The sequence below is a fragment of the Trachurus japonicus genome, chromosome 13 (assembly GCF_045865225.1).
Source record: "Trachurus japonicus isolate A0001 chromosome 13, Traja_1.0".
NCBI classification, from domain to species: domain Eukaryota; kingdom Metazoa; phylum Chordata; class Actinopteri; order Carangiformes; family Carangidae; genus Trachurus; species Trachurus japonicus.
In genome coordinates, this window is record NC_140919.1 from 26015285 (window position 1) to 26033024 (window position 17740).

At 43.8% G+C, this 17740-nt stretch overlaps 1 protein-coding gene across 1 annotated transcript; it reads right to left on the reverse strand.

The window, feature by feature from the left end:
* Positions 1-46: 46 nt before the first annotated feature.
* On the reverse strand, positions 47-15821 carry prpf8 (pre-mRNA processing factor 8). Its single transcript, XM_085795565.1, has 43 exons — positions 15510-15821; positions 14792-14912; positions 14528-14696; positions 14225-14389; positions 13894-14112; positions 13590-13802; positions 13326-13451; positions 13031-13136; positions 12517-12707; positions 12319-12438; positions 11958-12147; positions 11737-11856; positions 11311-11445; positions 11025-11154; positions 10707-10903; positions 10152-10358; positions 9522-9685; positions 9277-9403; positions 8742-8934; positions 8397-8584; positions 7965-8203; positions 7708-7854; positions 7372-7582; positions 7134-7250; positions 6765-7012; positions 6484-6663; positions 6230-6365; positions 5832-6001; positions 5546-5675; positions 5283-5429; positions 4977-5137; positions 4640-4831; positions 4042-4279; positions 3801-3929; positions 3443-3556; positions 3172-3345; positions 2698-2891; positions 2301-2540; positions 2044-2185; positions 1771-1911; positions 1516-1655; positions 974-1176; positions 47-715 (listed from the first exon to the last, which is right to left on the reverse strand). The coding sequence occupies exons 2-43, from the start codon at positions 14898-14900 to the stop codon at positions 561-563; spliced, it is 7017 nt and encodes a 2338-aa protein (XP_085651691.1). The 5' UTR covers positions 14901-14912; positions 15510-15821; the 3' UTR covers positions 47-560.
* Between the last annotated feature and the right edge of the window lie 1919 nt (positions 15822-17740).

Here is a 17740-nt window from a genome sequence, read left to right on the forward strand (position 1 = left end):
AAAAAAAGAAATTAAAAAAGCCGATCACGATGTAACTTGAGCAATATTTATAAAAAATGTGATCTTTATTTAAACCCAAGCTACAATGCCACAGGATGTACAGTACAACATAGTAACATGGCATTAACAGGCATCAAAATACATATTTCATTTCTCAAAAAGCTAAGGGGAAGGAAATTTTTACCCTTTTTTTTTTCTTTGAAACAATGTCAATTATCAAATATTACACTGAAGTATTGTGTACTGAAACTACACACAAATGCACATATGCTTGAATGTACTAGAAGTCAAAGGCTCGCTTAAAGCAGCCTGAGTGTGAAACAAGGGAGGAGACGGAGTAGGGACAAAGAAAAACAAAACATGTTAGTAGAAAATATAATAATAAAAAAAAAAAAAAAATCAACACATTTCTAAAATGTCCTAAAGCCTTTACAGAAAAATCTCAAAACATCACAGTTGCACGTGTTCAATCGAAATATTACAAGGGCTGTTCTGGACCGGCTCCACATGATTCTGGTAGAGCTATCTACAAAAACGCGCTGAGAGCAGAGTCTTGACTCTCAAGCGTACATGTCCTCTCGGTCGGCGTTGTAGATCTCCCCCTCCTGCAGGGAGGCAAAGTTTAGGAAGTGCGAGGGACGATGGACTTCATGGTAAAACTCTTTGGGGTTGGCCAGCTGCAGGTCGTACTTCATGTTGGGATCGTGGCGCACACCTGTCGCAAGAAAAGTTAAAATGGTTATTTACAGTCACGTGTTCTGCCAATCCTGCATGTGCTCTATGACAAAGTAAAGTATACAAAGTGATTTTTAATAACATTTTAATAAAAAGATATTGTGCATTTCAACACAGTGGAAATATCAATGTATGCTGCTGATTTCTGACCAATAAAAACAAAAAGCAGTCCTGAAGATATAACAAGTAAACCAAACAATTTAGAAACTTCATCTGATGAAAACAAAAGGCTACTGACCCATGAAGTTGTAGTTCCAGGAGACTTGTCCAGGCACCATGAAGAAGCCCAGGAAACGATCAGAGAGCAGCATCTGCACCCTCTCGTAGTGGGAGGGCAGGTAACCTTTAGGGTTGTTGCCCTTGTCCGTGTTCTGACGACCCCACTCGTAGCCGCTGGGCGTCAGTTTGTAGGCTGTGAGCGTGCACGAGCCAGGGGTGAAGCTGAAATCGAGAAGTGAAATGCATTTAAGTAAACGGTAAGTTAATTTCATACTGCAGTGAAAAGTAAGAAATCAGTATATGTGATTTTGATTATTCAGGAAAGTCAGTTCTATTTTCCTGTCACACTATTCCTTGTATCGTTTTATTTATTATTATAATACTGTATTTTTTATAACTGTACAACACTTTGGTCGACCAAGGTTGTTTTAAAATGTGCTTTATAAATAAACTGTGAGCGCATCATTTGTTTTACTGTTGTTGGCAAATCTCAAACAACTTCCTACATCGTGGCAGTTGACATACAGATGGACAGCAGCTGTGTGTTGTAATGAAACCAACCTGCAGGTGATGATGATGGTCTTTTCTCCGTCCCAAGACGGGTTGTCAGCCATGATCTTGGCGTGGGTGGTGACATCCTGCGGAGACAGCTGTGGGGATTCGTTTGGCTGGGTGTGGATCCAGCCGAGGGGCTCCATCTCCTGTTGAAGCAGAGCAAAGTCGTTTAAAATGACTGGGATAGAAAAGGTACTCGCTGGTACGACTAATAAAATCAGCCATGATGAATGAATAATGAGCTGGAAACATGAATCTTACTTTAAGGTATTCATGTCCAGGCAGCTGGTTGGGCAGGTGGACCGTCTGATGTGTCCCCCACTGTGGCACCATGACGATACAGCGGATCTCCTTCACCTGGGGGTTGTCTGGTGGGCTGGTGCCGTACAAGTAACCTGCGATCTGAAATACCAGCGTACAGTCAGAACACGGCCAATATGTACAAAAACAGTTTGTTTCTGCATTAACATGACAGTTCACACTCATTTAGAGTCTGCTAACAGAGATAATGATGATTAACACTGTGGATAGTACCTGTGCTCTCAGATCTGAGATGCAGATGAACTTCTTCAGGACGTTCTTGGGCAGGATGTAGGTGTAACCCGTCTCCTTGATGTCATCAGATGACACGTAGATGTGGTTGGTACGGAGATGGAGGTTGGCAGCAGAAATGGCCCTGACAAGAGAAGGACGAAGTTCATTAAGACCAACTGTTCGACTGTCAAGGAAGTGACAGGGGGAAAAAAAGCAAACATCCAAACAAATGCTGAGGTTTAGCTCGGCCTGCACACCTCACTCTCCATTCGGTCTTGGATGAAAAGGTCTGGGTCTCGTAGTTGGAGGTGGTGGAGGTGATGATCTCGTCACCGTGCTTGTTGACGGTGCGGGTCTGCGTGGCGGTGAGCTGCGACTGCTCTTTCGTCTGTTTCTCGATCTCGGCAATTTGCTGACGCTGCTGTGATGGAGCGGAGATCTCCATCCCCAGGATGATGTCACGGATCTCAGACTGCGTCAGGGAGGCCACATTCACACTGAAGAGAAAGAGAGGAAACACTGTAGGTTAAATGTCTCGTCTTTTTAAATTACACTTTATGGGAAAAATTAAAAACTGCCGTCCCAACAGACTGACAGTATCTCCCTGCGCTGCATATTTGCTTTTACTCAGGAATATGAATTCCAAACACTTACTTGTTCTTTTTGCCGTAATCGGCCAGAATGAGATCCTTGAGCTGCACTTCCACCTTGATCCACTCTTCATCGGTGAGTGTGGGCCAGATGTGATGGGGCTCGGTGATGGTCGTCTTGTCGGGCTTCAGGATCACCTTTGCGCGGTCGTTGTTGACGTGGAGCGCTCTGAGGATCAGGATGAGTCGGGAGAAGGCCTAGAGACGGAGCAGAGCAACAAACACAAACTGTTCACCGAGAGTAGGGGGATGAAATGAGTTCTGTTGGGAAACCTGCTTGAATCAGCACAGGTACCCTTGACAACCACATCTGTTTTATAATTGTTGCTTTTGTTTGTAAATATAAAAACATAATTGATAATGTTATAATTTATGCATGGAACCACAAATATTACAGAAGAACCTCCACAGAGAAACAATACAGTGAAATAAAATTGATATATTCTATTTAACCCTGGTGGGACGGAGGGAAACTCACTGTGTACGACGAGATGGTCTTGAGCCAATCATCATAGAGGTTGAAAAGAACCATCTGAGGCTCTGTCGCCTTCAGGATCAGGTCTCCAAACTTCTCCACCTTCAGACAGGCCTGGAAAGGCAGCTGCAACTCAGAGCCCTTGATCACGATGTTGGGGAAGTCGAGCAAGTGGACCTGGACAGAGACAACAAAGGGCATTTGGCATTTGATGATTTACACTCATCATGGTTGGTAGTTGTTATAGCAGTCCTTGGCAAGATAGGATTCTGACCTCCAGAGGGTCCAGCATGCCCTTCCTGGTTACGATGATCTGTTTCGGCTGTTCTTCCACAGGGAGGGAGCGAATCAGAGCAGCCACTTCTTCAGCTGTCTTCCACTTGGCCAGCTACAGAGACAAGAGAATACTGAAGTTAGGAAGGCAGAGACATTCAATGAAGTTCCTCCTGACTTTCTTACATCAAAACAATGATTACGATTCAGTCAAACTTGAAGGCGCTGCACATGCTAAACAAACATGGAACAAAACACAGATCAAATATAATCCTGCAATGACAGTAAAAGGTCTTCCTCCAAAACACGATCCACAGCACAAAAAGCAGAACTAGTGATGAAAGAGAGCATTGTTGTACCTGTCCCAGACGTTTCTGTCCAGCCCACACAGACGTGTGAATGATCTTGAGGAAGAGCTGGCCTGTCCTGGGGTTGAAGATGAAAATGGCTCCATTGATGGGCTTTGTGGTCAAGTTACCCTCAAAGGTCTGTTGTGATGGACAGAAAAAAACATTAAAATTAAATTCAGCCCTATGAAAGCAATATATTCAGACACGTTCACATTAAGATGCAGCCATTCCACAACACGTCGTCCCTCACCTTGTGGATGGTGACTCGGTAGACGTTGGTGTCGTCCACAAACCAGATGATCTGGTTGGAGAAGAGTTCGCCGTAGTTCTGTGAGGACAGGTAGGGCTCAGTGGGCTCTGACGAGTACAGCTGCAGACCTTTGCGGATGCGCTCCCTCAGCACGTACAGCGCAGGGTTGGCCTTCATGATCTTGGCCATGGCCTGCTGGATCAGAGGCTTGCTGCCAGGGAACCAGTTACCATACGCACTGCAGAGGAAGAACAAAGAGTAGAAAGTTGACAGGGTTATTCCTTTACAACGACTTAGGAAGCTCGTGTGAAAGCTTTCTAGGCTGCTGCACACACATTAACGAACATAAACAAGTGGATGGCAAAATCCCACCAATGCTGTCTAGCATTTGTCTGACAACGTTCCTCTATTTTCTGACACGTATAATCAATTTAAATATCAGACTAAAATCTCCTTCTTCAATAGCCTAACAAAGCCATTCATTTGTTTATCTGCTACAGACGTGTGGACAAAGGCTAATCTATAACGATAAGTGTGTTTTAATAACTAATCTAATATTTGCCATCGTCCCTGGTCACATGCTGGAAACAGTCCTCACCTGTGGAGGTTGTAGGCCAGGTCGATAGCAATGAGCACGCCGGTGGGAGAGGGGTAGATACTCATGTTGTCTGTGGTGTAGTCCAGGAACTTGGCCCTGGCGTAACGCTCGATGTCATGGGAGTCGTAGTCTCCCCAGCGGAGCTGAATGTCAATCCAGTACTTCTGTGTGGTGGTGCTGTCCATCACGTCCCTGTGAGGAGGAGAATACTTTATTCATGAGGCAAAGACATATGTGAATACTTTCAATATCACTGATTACAACACTCAGAACATCGTCTTGGTGTTCACAAAAAATTAAACGTGTTTTTTCTGTAAACATTGCTCAACAATCATACTTGGAGTCAGCGAGCAGAGACGGACGAGAGACGTTCCACTTGTAGGATGCAAAGAGGAGGATGTCTGCACAGGACGAGTTCATCTTGTACGACTTCCTGGGGTGGATGGTCTCCTTTTGCACAGTCTCAATCTCAAGAGCATCCAGCTCCTGGTCAAACACCTTAAGATAAAAAGAAACAATAGTTGTTCACACTGTTGGAAGAGGAAGCCTTTAATTGCGTGACTTTAATTTGTCACATTTCAAAATACAAGTTTGGTTATCCACAGAACCTACGACCTTTGGACTGCAGAAGAGCAGAACCTACCTGACACAGATCCATGACGATGCTCTCATGAATCTTCTGCCACAAGTGAGCCCTGAAGATCTGGATGAGGGAGATCTTCAGCGTGGGGATCTTTCCGTGCATGAAGATTCCTGTCAGGTCAAGCTGCACCTGGAAACCCACATACACCTAGAGAGAACAATAAACCAGAATTAGTCCAGTGCAGAAGTTTTAATAAATTTACACCTCACATCAGTGATTTTAAATCTTATGAGGGATATTTCTGAACTGCTGGTTGTACTAACATTGGCTCTGTTGATGGTAGGTGACCACCAAAGTGTGAAGCGACGGTTGGGGATTTGGTTGAGACCAGACCTCTGGGCATTCGTCAGCTTCTTCCATTTCATTGACTCCTCAAAGCCACTGGCCTTCTCCCTGAAACCCAAAAACACAGTTGATGATTAAATTCACTTTATTATGAGTAAATCAAATCAGTTGGCACACATCCATCCAAGTGTTTTGGTCGTGATTTTGATTTTTTGCTGTTCTGTCATTTCCCAAAACCTTCTCATAGTGTCAAAGCGCTCTCACCAGAAGAGACCCTCCCAGGTGGGGAAATAAGTGCCTTTGAAGAGAGTGTGCTCCAAGATGCCCTCCACTCCGCCAAGAGCCTGGATCATGTCTGTGCGGTAGTTGTTCAGGTTCCACAGTTTGCCGTCGTGCCTCTGGTGGGTCCACCAGAACGGATTCTGCTTCAGCACCTGTGCTCAAGCAAAACACGTAACGTCAAGACACGTTGGTGTTCATAGTCAAAATAAAACATCTTGGGATGACAAAGTACATTTGGCTCAAACTTCTAGACAAACTTAACCTTCACAAACAAGGCTTTAAGGCCTTTGTATTATTGGGTTAAATTACTAAAGAAATTATATGATTATACAAGACACATACTTTAATCCCTAAACACATCCGGAGTGTCTCCGTCATACCTGGTACTGCTTAAAATCTGTCCTGACTCTCCAGCCTTTGTCATAAGCCAGCGTGTGTCTGTCCTTCTGGAAGAGTGTGTTGATACGTGGGATTCCTCTGTCCCACGAGTCCTCCAGATCCTCCAAGGTGAGACGCCTAAGACACAGAGAACACCTTGAGTTGCCTCACCTTGTTTCTTTAAAACAATTACTCAAAAGTCAGAGGACAACGGTGGCCGTACAATAAACCCCCCAGTTCTCTGAAGACGTCTCACCTGTTCTGGGCGATGGCCTCCTGTCTCTTGAGAGCGTACTCGGCCCAGACTCTCTGAGAGTCGATGAACTCGCTCTCCCACGGCTGAATGTACCGATACAAGTTGGGAATCAGCTGATCCTCCTCGTGGCTCATTCCAGACCTGAAGTGGGTGATGCCCACGTCCGTCTGCTTGGACCACCTTGTGTACAGAAACATGACCATTAGACGTGGCGCCGCAGCTTGATGACAGTTAAGGTGAAGGTTAGGGGTCAAACACAGACTGTAGGCAGGCCGACTTACCTCAGGTCTGACTGTGGGATGAGCACGTGGCCCATGGACAACATGCCGAGGCCACCCAGCTCTTTGGGGGTGTAGAAGACGACAGGAGGGAAACGACTGGGCATTTTGGAGTTGAGGCCGATCTTGATACGGGTCTGGATCTTGTTCTCACATTTCACCAGCAGGTCCAGGAGCTCCTGGGTGTTCACCACGGCCTCGCGGAAGTACGTCATCAGGCCGATCAGAGCCGTGTTCCACTTGTTCACGATCTGGGAGTAAGGGCACGATTTGTTGAATTATTCTGACATGGTAATTATCCCCTGTGTTACTTGTTCATCGACCCATCCCAGTTCTAGATGCTAGTTTTTTGAGATGAAGTTGTCTGCTGACCTTTGTGAACGTGGTGGATCCTGAGGCCATCAGGATCTGACGCACTCTGTTGTGGAAGCGCTGCATCGATTCATCATCCACACGCAGGAAACACTGAGCTGTCCTCTCTTTGGTTACCTACACAACATGAAAAACAAAACAGTTAGGATTTTTCAAAAGATACAAGGATCAATTGTGTGTTGGTATATTTTAGTTTCTATGAACAAACACAGCTCTGCAATCTGTTTTTCTCCCTCACCTCATTCTGAAGGTTCCAGACGCCGTCTTTGTGAGTAAACTCTTCATAGCTGGTGCGGCACTTGGGGAGGATTCGGCACTCGAAGCCGCACATGTTGAAGAGGAGGTTGGGGTTGTCTTTGCTGTAGACTGACACAAAGCTGTTCTCCCATTGGACAGTGGTCACAGACCTGGGCAGGCGGTTTTTGATGTCCCAGAACACGGCACGCCCCCTGCAAAGAGGCAAAGCATTTTAAAAACCTGCAACTGTTCTGCCCCAAATAATAATATTCAACACAGAATAATACTTATTACAGTAAACCACAACTAGTTTACACAGTCTTATGGTGGAACTCACAGGTTGACGTCGTGCTTCATCAGTCTCATGCGAGCATCACGGGGCCAGCACTTCTTGTTGTTGTAACCCACGATGTTCTCATTGTTGGGGTCCGGGTGCTCAGTCAAATACCTCTGAATCAGATCCCTGGCCTCGTCAGCAGAGAACCTGGAGGAGAAAGATTGTTTTTTTAAATTTCCTCTCACTCTTCTTCACCGTTTTGACAGACAAAACATGACAAGTTTGAAAGCGTTGCTTTAGATTTTGGTCAGTCTCACCTGAAGAAGATGTGGATGCGGTCGATGTAGCGGCAGTACAGACGGATTGGGTGAGCACTTTCCGTGGCCGTGTCCTGGAAACTGAGGAAGTCATTGGGCATCTGTGGCGGGCCGGCCATCTCACTGGCACGGTGCAGACCCAACACCAGGAGGTCCATCACCAGGCCGTAGTACTGAACAATGAAGGAGGCGAACTGGAGCCCCCTGATGATGCCATACGAGTTTGTGTGGTTCATGTCCTAGACAGCAATGAGAACATTTTATATTAAATATCCATAAAATACACCTTAAATGCATTACAAATTCAATTTAATGTTTAAAAATAAAATAAAGCAGGTCTGAACACAAAGATCAAAATGACTTATTTGCACATTTTAAGGAATCATGTATGAACAGGAATTCATCTGATCTTAAATGAACGAGTGTCTTTACTTTGTAGTTGATGACCACATTGTTCTTGGCGGTCATGTAGTCAGCGATGTTGTGGTCGACAATAAGACGCAGCAGCCTGTTGAGCAAGGTCAGATCGATCTTCTCGTACATCTTCTCATAGCGGGACTCCAGCATCACATTGCATTCGCCTTCAGCAGTCTCCCACACGTCCTGCAAGTTGTTGATGCCTGAGGGTAATAAACGAAAAATCTTATAAGTAAAGCGGTAATGTGGCTAGTAGATTTGGAGACTATACAAATGTGGCAATTCAGTTCCACTTAAGGTATAATCAGACGTCACAGAGTAACTCTCCCTCTGTTAGTCATTATCTAACTGAAGTCTGACCTTGGCACCACTTGTAGACGAGCAGGGGTGGAGGTTCTGTGTCGGCAGGTTTGATCCATGGTGGGAAAAGACGTCTTTTGTCTGCCTCGTACCACAGGTACTGGTCCAGGTAGGCGTCGGTGATCTTCTCCAGGGGCTCCACATCGTACACCGGCACCAGATGGCTGTACAAGTCCATGAACTCAATACCCACCTGCAAAAGAAGAAAACATTTCAAGACTGAGAGAGGGATTTAAATTATGTGCAAGAAGAAACATGATAACAGCAAAGTTAATATAATAATAACAATTAAAAAAATCACTTGTAAATGAGGCCTTGAAACTAATTTGCGGTTTGAGGTTATGTTTTTCTTGCCAACAATCCAAATGTTTCTCCATGTTTCTCAAAATTGTTTGCAAACTGACCTCAATAAAAGAAAAGAAATGTATTTTCAATCAATGTTCTCTGTTACCAACTCCATACGGGTTTAAAATCAGAAACTTGAAACTCTGCAAATTCAAATTTAAAAGAGGTATATGTATTTGCATGTGCTTACCTCTTTGAAGGCTCGCTGTGTCAGCAGGTGACGTTTGATCCTGGACAGGGCCTCGTGAGGGTTGTCGTACGCCTGCTCGATCAGCCCCAGCTCCTCCCTCTGACTCTGGTTCAGACGAGACTTGACACTAGGAGACACAGAGACAAACTGAATAAAGCAGAAAATACATATACTCAACACAGCTGTGTTGCCTGGCATGAATAAACGCCCACTAATCAAGTGGTCCAAGTCCTCATCATGTTTACCTGTATGCTTCCTTGAGCCTCTCCAAGGCCAGGATGAGCAGCTTGGTGTCGTGTTTGTAGGACAAAGGGGGGAAGGGGATGGGGGAGAAGCGCCGACTCTCCAGCCAGTGCACCGTGGTGGTGTAAATGGCCACCGCCTCTTCAGCTGTGATGTATGGGCCGTCCTGTTGGTGGTAGATGGACACGTCAATGAAAATATGGAAAAAAGAAAAACTCAAAACTCTTAAGCAGCATGAACAGTTACACTAGTTCATCAACTTGAGCATTTCTATATTTTTATTAGCAAATATAGATGTGGTTGATGAAAAGAAGCTAATGATGTGAATGAAGGAAAAGTATAAACTATAACTATTAAAAAACTATGTCTGAATGGTGAAGAGGAGAAACTGCAGCTGCAGCCACTAATGAATAAAAACACCATTCATTTTAATGTTCCTCCAGTTCTTACGCACAGGCAAGCAGACCAATGCAAGTGCGCCTTTGTAGGAGGAGTTCACTCAAGGAAAAGAGAAGCCCAGAAATTATTCAAACTCAGTTTTTAGAAAGGCAATTACCGCACTGTATATACTGATTTATGATTTCTCAAATACAACTTTTAATGTACGGGAAAGTAGATTCTGTTGGTGTTACCTTCAGGTAGTTGTGCTGTCTCTCCTGCTCAGCTTTCAGGTACAGACGGGTCAGTCTGCCCAGGTTCTTCTTGCACACCGTCTTGTCTACGGTGGCGCCACGACGGATTCGCTCACGGTTGTAGTGGGCTGTGTTGGTCCACCAGTCGGCCTTGGCCTTCACGTAGCGCAGGATCATGTTCTCAATGGGAGTGGGCAGGCCTGGCACCTGGAATGATAGAGGGAAATATATATATATAAATATTATTTTAAAGAAAAAAAAGAATTCTGAAACTGATGTATTGAAAATGAAAGGATTTTTATGTTAAAGGAAAATGTTCATTCTAGCCACAACTAATTCTGGATCACCAGGTGTAGTGTGAAGCAAAAGGAATAAGAAAAAATACAAAAACAAACACTACAATCATTTTCAAGTAGTGAATGCTAAAGCAGAGTCTAAATGACACTATTCTTGAAGCACTTCATGAGACTTGAACAATTCAGGCAGTCCTTTTCCTTGATACAGGAATCAAACAAATCCTAAACTCCACAATGTGCCGATCTGTGATGCACTGACCTTCCAGGGGATGTTGGCCTTCCAGCACCTCCACGACTCACTGAGGTGCTGCAGGATGGTCCTGGCCTTGTTCTGTTTGATCCCCTCGGGCATCATGTCCAGGATGTCGTGCATCACCGCGGCACGCAGCTCCAGGTCAAAGTGAGACTCCACACGCTGTTTGGTCACAGTCTTGGCTACGCCCTTGGAATGACGTCCTGTTGAAGTGAAACACGTTTGCTCAGTCCCGTGAAGTTTGTATCTGTCACTCTCAGGATGCTCATGTCACACCATTTGTTTCTCAAATAATAAAAACATAACAAAAATGCACATGCATACCTTCAAACTGCCTGGCCAGCAGATTTCCCAGCCACCTCTCCAGCAGCGGCGTGATGCCCCTCATGAAGAACAGCCACACTCTCCAGCCTGGAGCCCAGAAGCCACAGCCTGGACCCTTGCCAACTGGACCCTAACCAAAGCAGCATGTACACATAGAGAGGTCAGAGCATGAAGTAAACCTTCAGGCACAAAGAGTGTGTGTGACTCTACATTTTTCTACAGACACTTATGTAATTATTTTTTATCTTAACAGTTTGCAGACCGACTACACAGTGTGAGTACTTACGGTGTTGAACCGGTAGTAGATGAGATGCTTCAGGTCCTTGCACATTCGGATTTGTCTCATCAGCTTGTACTTGTAGCGGTACATGCCCGTCAGCTGACCCACGTGAGCAAAGATGTACTGCAGTCCATCGGCCAACTACAATACAGAGGCATGGTTAAGAGATTAACCGAAGTGAGAAATTTACATTTAAAATAACCTCAAAACCCACATCTAACTAGTTACAACAGGACCAGCACTGAAAACAAAATTAAAAAATGACGGCACTTAAGAGGACAAAGGCTACAAAAGTGAAATATTCCTGAAAAATCATTAATATCTCAACATTGTTCTCCGTGGTTCTACTGTATTTGTCCAATCGGTTATGGTAAAATTTGGATTTTCTGAAGGAAATGTGAGTCATGTGCAAGTGTATAAATCTGAACTGACCTGGAAAGCATCAACATTTCCCAGTCTGTACTGCACGTGGCTGTCCACCACCAGCTTGCTGAGACGCAGCACCTCCCTGCACAGATGGAAGGCGTTGCCAAATCTTGACTTCTTTCGCTCCTGTGGGACACGGACAAGAACGGATTATTGAAAAGGTAATTCTGATTATCTTGCAACAGAAAACAACCAAACCACGAGATGATCTCCTCTGGAGCGCGTACCTTTGTGGTCAACGTCTTGACAGGCTTCAGGTTGAAGTTGTAGTCCAGATGCAGATAGTTGAGGTTCTTACGGTGGATGAGCAGATTGAGCATGTTGTAGCCCTGTCTGCACACCTGCAGGCCCACCTCCACCCAGTCCAGCTTGGTGGACTGGAAGAACTTGGTGGCCTTGAAAGAGCGGAACAGATACCTGAAAGACAAAAGTGAGAAAATCTTTACTTTCACTGCACTAGCTGTATATGTGACAAATAAAAGTACCTTTACCTTTACCTTTACAGGAAACAACTAGATGATGATTTTAGGAAAATGGCTTGAATCAAAACGTAGATCAGCATGTAAATCAAAATAAAGTGTCATTTACCTCTTCTTCTGGGCTTTGGGTGGTCTGTGTTTCAGAGCGTTGAGCACATAGTACTTCAGCAGTTTCTGGTATGACACACGCACCTTCACAGGCTGTCCTGCAGGGCAGTGCTCACGATACCTGTAAAACAATTCAACATCCCCCGTTTAGCGTGTCTCATTCAGTCGCTGAGGTAGGTGCATCATGTAGTGGACTCACCAGTTCTTGATCAGGGGGATATCAATGGCACGCCTTGTGCGGCCTGATCGCAGGTTGAAGGGTCTCGGTGCCCACAGCAGGGCGATGCCGTTGGCTGTGTTGTCTGTGTAGAGTGGGGTCTCTTTGAGGAAGGGCTCCACATACTCAGCAAGCTCAAACTCCTCATCGTCATCAGGCAGCGGCTCCTGGCTCTAAAAGGGCAGCAGGAAAAAGGATTAGGATTAGAATTAGTTACGAGTGGAGATGAAAACAGCAACAGGTATGGCAAACCATACTTTATAACCTGTGAGAAATCAAATATCTGAGTGGTGAACGACCAACTGCAGCTGCAGCCAGTAATAGAGAAGCCACCATTCATTTTAATGTTCCTCCAGTTCTTACGCACGGGCAAGCAGACCAATGCGAGTGCGCCTTTGTAAGAGGACATCTTTCAAAGCTTTGAATGTGTTCAGGAGTTTTTATCTCTCTGTTCTCAGGTGTCAAAGGTGTGAGGTGGATAATCTGCCACAGTTACCTTGACAGAATGCCTGTGTGAAATGGGGTTGATCAGCGGGTCGAAGTAGAAAGCAGGAAGATCTGGATCTTCTGTCTTGATGAACACCACATTCGGTGTGTGGTACCTGTAGAGGTAAAGCCATATTGATACATTTCTCAAAGTCAATGTGACAAATGTTATCTCAGATTTATTAAAGACAAGAACAAGTAGAGAGACATTTTACATGAGTAACATCTGATCTATTTTTTGTCTAATTTGGAAAACTGTTAATTGAACTACCTCTATAAGACGGACAAATTTGTTTTCCCCTTACCAAGTGAGGTGGACGTGGTGCGGCAGGTTGTTGTACAGGTACGGGAAAGCAATTTTGTACTCTGTCCTGATTGGCTGTCGGATGATGATTTTATTGATGTCATTGAACTCATTCCAGTCTTCATCCCTGTGGGAGAAAAAGAAAACAATCAGCTCAGGAACAAATCATCCAGTCTCTATTCTTTCTTAATGTTTTGTCTGGGATAACAAAAGAAAAAAAGAACTTATATGGCTCTATGATTTCTTAAATTGAGGAGGCCCTTACTGGAGGTTGATGTCCCGGACCAGCGGCTCAAACTTTGGACCCCCGGGGATGGCCATGTTTAAGGCCTTGGATGTGAAGAAGGCCTTGAGGTCAAACAGGTAAAAGTAGTTGAAATCCACTAAGTCTGTCAACAGCTGATTTGCCAGACGGTACAATGTGGACATCATGGGCAGCGTGAACTGCCAGCGACGGTAGGTGGTGCCGTTCACAAACCTAAGGAGAGTACAAATAAATTATTGCTTGGTGGATTCTGCTTAGATTATGCTTGAACTTCACATCGGTTTGTGAGCGTGGTATGACTTACTTTGCGGTATCTTTGAGGGGTTGATGCTCATAGAACCACTCGGCAACTGAGGAATCCTCCTCGGGGTCCAGCTCCATCTGAATGGCCTCCAGTGGCTCGACATCGAGGATGTTGTCTGCATAGTCCAGCGGCGGCTCCTCGTCATCGAATGGTGGAAATCGCATCCGCTTGAAGTGCCGCCGATCACGCTTCTCACGACGCATCATGATCCACATGGTGCTGAGGAGAAGATACGAGATATCGATTATAAATTCAATTGCGCCCAATGTACTATGCAACTACAAACGTCTCAATATCCTTCAACAACACTCAACAATACACTGTCTCTTACCCCCACTGGGCGATGTAGACCGGCTCTATGACCCAGGGGATTTCATTCACAAAGGAAATGGCTCCAGTGATGTGGTAGAGGACTGGCACGTCTCTGATCTGTTCCCAGGGCATGGGCATGTTCTCCAGCAGCTTCAGCACTGCATGGGGCATGTACTTGAGGGCACTGTCAAGCACAAGGTAAGATACAGGATGAGCTACAGCAGTGGTGATATCAAACAAAGAGCAAAAGGGTAAAACATCTTTTCAATGAAACGTCCAGTGACTTATATTTCCACCTAGTATTGTACAATTCATTTTTTACCCAAGGTAGACCCTCTTGTCATGGCGAAATTTCCTGTTGGTCATGTCTCCATGGTCCCTGATGATCTTTCGGACATGCTCGGGCGGCATGTCCTCCTTCTGAGCATCCACAAAGCCAAACTTTCTCTTCTCAGAGTATCGCTTGGCCTGCAACTGCTGCCATTTCCTTGCTGCAGAGTAGGAGAAATTAAACATAGGGACGTTTCTCGTTTCCATTTATAACACAATACAATAGTTTTTTTGTTGTTGTTAATTTTCAACTTACCTTTCTCTTGAAGCTTTTCCTCCGACATGTAGTCTGGGACTGGTACAGGAGGGGGTACACCTGGGGGCATCCCTCCCGGGACCCCTCTGTAGGGGAAGGTGGCTGCCATGGTGTCTCACCACTGAGGACCAAAACAGTACACACGTTTGAGAAGTTTAATGTTTTTTGTCTGTAAATCTATAAAGAAAACACGTAGTACCTTCCCCCACTAGTCAATCTCTGTATTATATTGGCACAACGAGACCTCTGGCTGGATAAACCTCGTACTTGTTATTAGAGTACAAACTACAAAAAATATATACAAACTAAGCTTATAAACTGTTAGAACAAAGTAATTGTGTTTGCGTGCCACAAGTTGGCACTCGGCTTAGAGTACAACAGAAAACGTTAATTGATCCAGGTAAATGCAAAAACCCATTGATACTTTTACGATCAACCATGTTAACAACATGGCTTCCGCTCGGCGCATTTCCAACCATTGAACTAGACTTTAAAAACACCAGATTAAATGTACTACTCAGTCGGTCAATTCTTAAGAGTTAGGTCAAATTGGCGGATACTTTCAAATGAGTCAGACACCAAGTTTGGGAAACATTAGCCCATGTTTTTTAGTCTAGTTTCTGACTAGGCCAAACACGACTGCAGCGGTAAGTTAGCTCCAGTTAGCACACCGGCTAACGACTAACTGTTGGCGAACAAAGAGAAAAACACCACAAACCTCGCTGCCTCCGATCCCACGGCAAATTCCTGACGTAAACGACGACCTTATTTCTCACACAGCCGACTACCACGGCATTTCTCGTTCAATGGTTTAAAGTAGTTTCCCGGTGCAGAGTTGTGTTGATCTGCTCTCGTGAAGCTGCACGACGAACGACGGCGGCCACACGATGAGCGCACATCGGTGGGAATTCACAGACGACGGTTACGCTGCGTTTACGTATTTACTTCCTCTAAGCACAAGGGAACCTACGCCTGAAAGATACGCAAGCGTTGTACAAGCGCAATTTGAAGAAGTACCCGTATGTTCCCTATGCATGCGCGCGCACACCATAGATGTCCGTGTGCTTTGCTACTGCCCCCTGCAGCTGGGAGGACCAAACCAAAGTCCTTCTACGTCTCACTCTGACCAAACTATTTTTTTTTTTTTTACCGTCTATGGACCAAACCCTCACCTGAAGGCTGTGAGTGACTCTAGTCTATGCCAACTCGGTGTCAAACTCATTTTAGATCAGGGGCAACACTCAGCGCAAATTGATCTTCTCACTTGGGCCGGACCGGTAAAATAAGAGCATAATAAAGCATAAATAAACCTATAAATAACAATACCTCTCAACTTTTATCTTTGTTTTAGTGCAAAGAAGTACATTATTAAGATGTTTACATTTAATGAATTATCCTTTTACAAAACATATTATAAACAACCTGAAATTTCTTGAGAAAAACATGTGAAATTTCAACAATATTATGCTTCTGTCTTTAATGTAATTTTCACGTCAATATCACTATGGAGTGCCTTTGGTGTCCTCATCAGAATCACTCAGTCATCATGAAAATGTAGCAAAATAATGAAACTCTGAGGTCTTATTATAAATGGCCAAACATTTACTCACATAGGCTATTGGTATAATTATAATTCACTTAAAATATGTTCCCTTTATTTTATACCGTTTTCTTGCATTGGATGTACGTGATTTTGGCATGTCCCACACAGTGCTCTGCTAACTACAGCGTGTGTAATAAGTGCTTAAATGATACTAAATTAAAACTTTTTTTTACATGGTTTTATTGTCCACAACAGCCTATTTGAGAAAAACAGTAAGTTTGATCATGTATATTCTATTTTCATAATTATATTGAACATTTTGTGTGTGTCCCTGAAATCGCTGTCCACCCTGTCATTTTGGGGTAACTGCCCCTTTAAGAAACCCTATGATGTTTTCAGTGACATTACTACCATCATTTTGTCTTTCTTCAATGGAGCCTGACACAGTGGCTAGTTGCAAAGTAAGTATTTACACATATATTTTGTATTTGTTCTCGTATTATGTGTGCAGTTGGATGTTGTCAAGCTTAACATGTCCACTCTGTCATAGTGAAATATCAATTAATATAAATACCTTTCAAAAATTTGAAACATATTTGTTAAAAAGTACACAGTCAGCTTGCTAACTGCATCATGTTGCTAACTGAAGGTCCACCATGTGCTCATTTAATACTAAAATTATCTTAAAATGTCCACCCTGTCACTGTCCACCCTGTCAGTACAGTAATGTAAACCTCCCATGACAGGGTGGACATGGTTCATGACAGGAAGGACATGTGCATAATTTTGGCCTTATGCTGATAATGTTACACACTACTATATATTTTATAACAGTACATGCTGTACTGTACATAGTAAGAGTGGACAATATGGACTTTTTTGGTGATATTATTACAAATTGTGTTTCAGGCAACGGTGTCAAGGGGAAAGCATTCGAAGGAGTTCGAAGAGGAAACTGAAAAAACAGCTTGCAAAAGAGAAAACTAAAACTGAGAAATACAAGAAGATTCAATTGTTCAACTGGTTTCCCCCTATATGGGAAAAAGACCTCTGACATTTTTTTAAACATCATTTCTTTTAGATTTATTGCATTTATGAGTGTCCACCCTGTCATGCCCAATGTCCACCCTGTCATTGTCCACCCCGTCAGTTATTTAAACCTTTTGTGTGATTCTGTTATAAACAAAAGAGGGCCAAATAGAATTGTTTGAAAGTTTGACCAGATATCATTGCTGTTAGATTTTATTTAGAAAAGAAAGTGCAATTCTCGCAGATTTTATAGAGAAACAAAGAGTTTGCCATCATTTCATTAATATCCAAATACTTTTCCCATTAACTAAAATATAGTGTTGAGAAAGGGACTAAAAAGCTTTCTAAAAATGTATATTTTATAATCACTATGTAAT

What these genes read in the sequence shown, in the direction of transcription:
- prpf8 (XM_085795565.1), bottom strand. Translation starts at nt 14,900, where the DNA reads ATGGCAGCCACCTTCCCCTACAGAGGGGTCCCGGGAGGGATGCCCCCA. An exon ending in CAGATTTTAAGCAGTACCAG is followed by an intron (nt 6,002 to 6,229) that starts GTATGACGGAGA and finishes GCTTGAGCACAG; the next exon opens with GTGCTGAAGCAGAATCCGTT. An exon ending in CTGGAACTACAACTTCATGG is followed by an intron (nt 716 to 973) that starts GTCAGTAGCCTT and finishes TTCTTGCGACAG; the next exon opens with GTGTGCGCCACGATCCCAAC.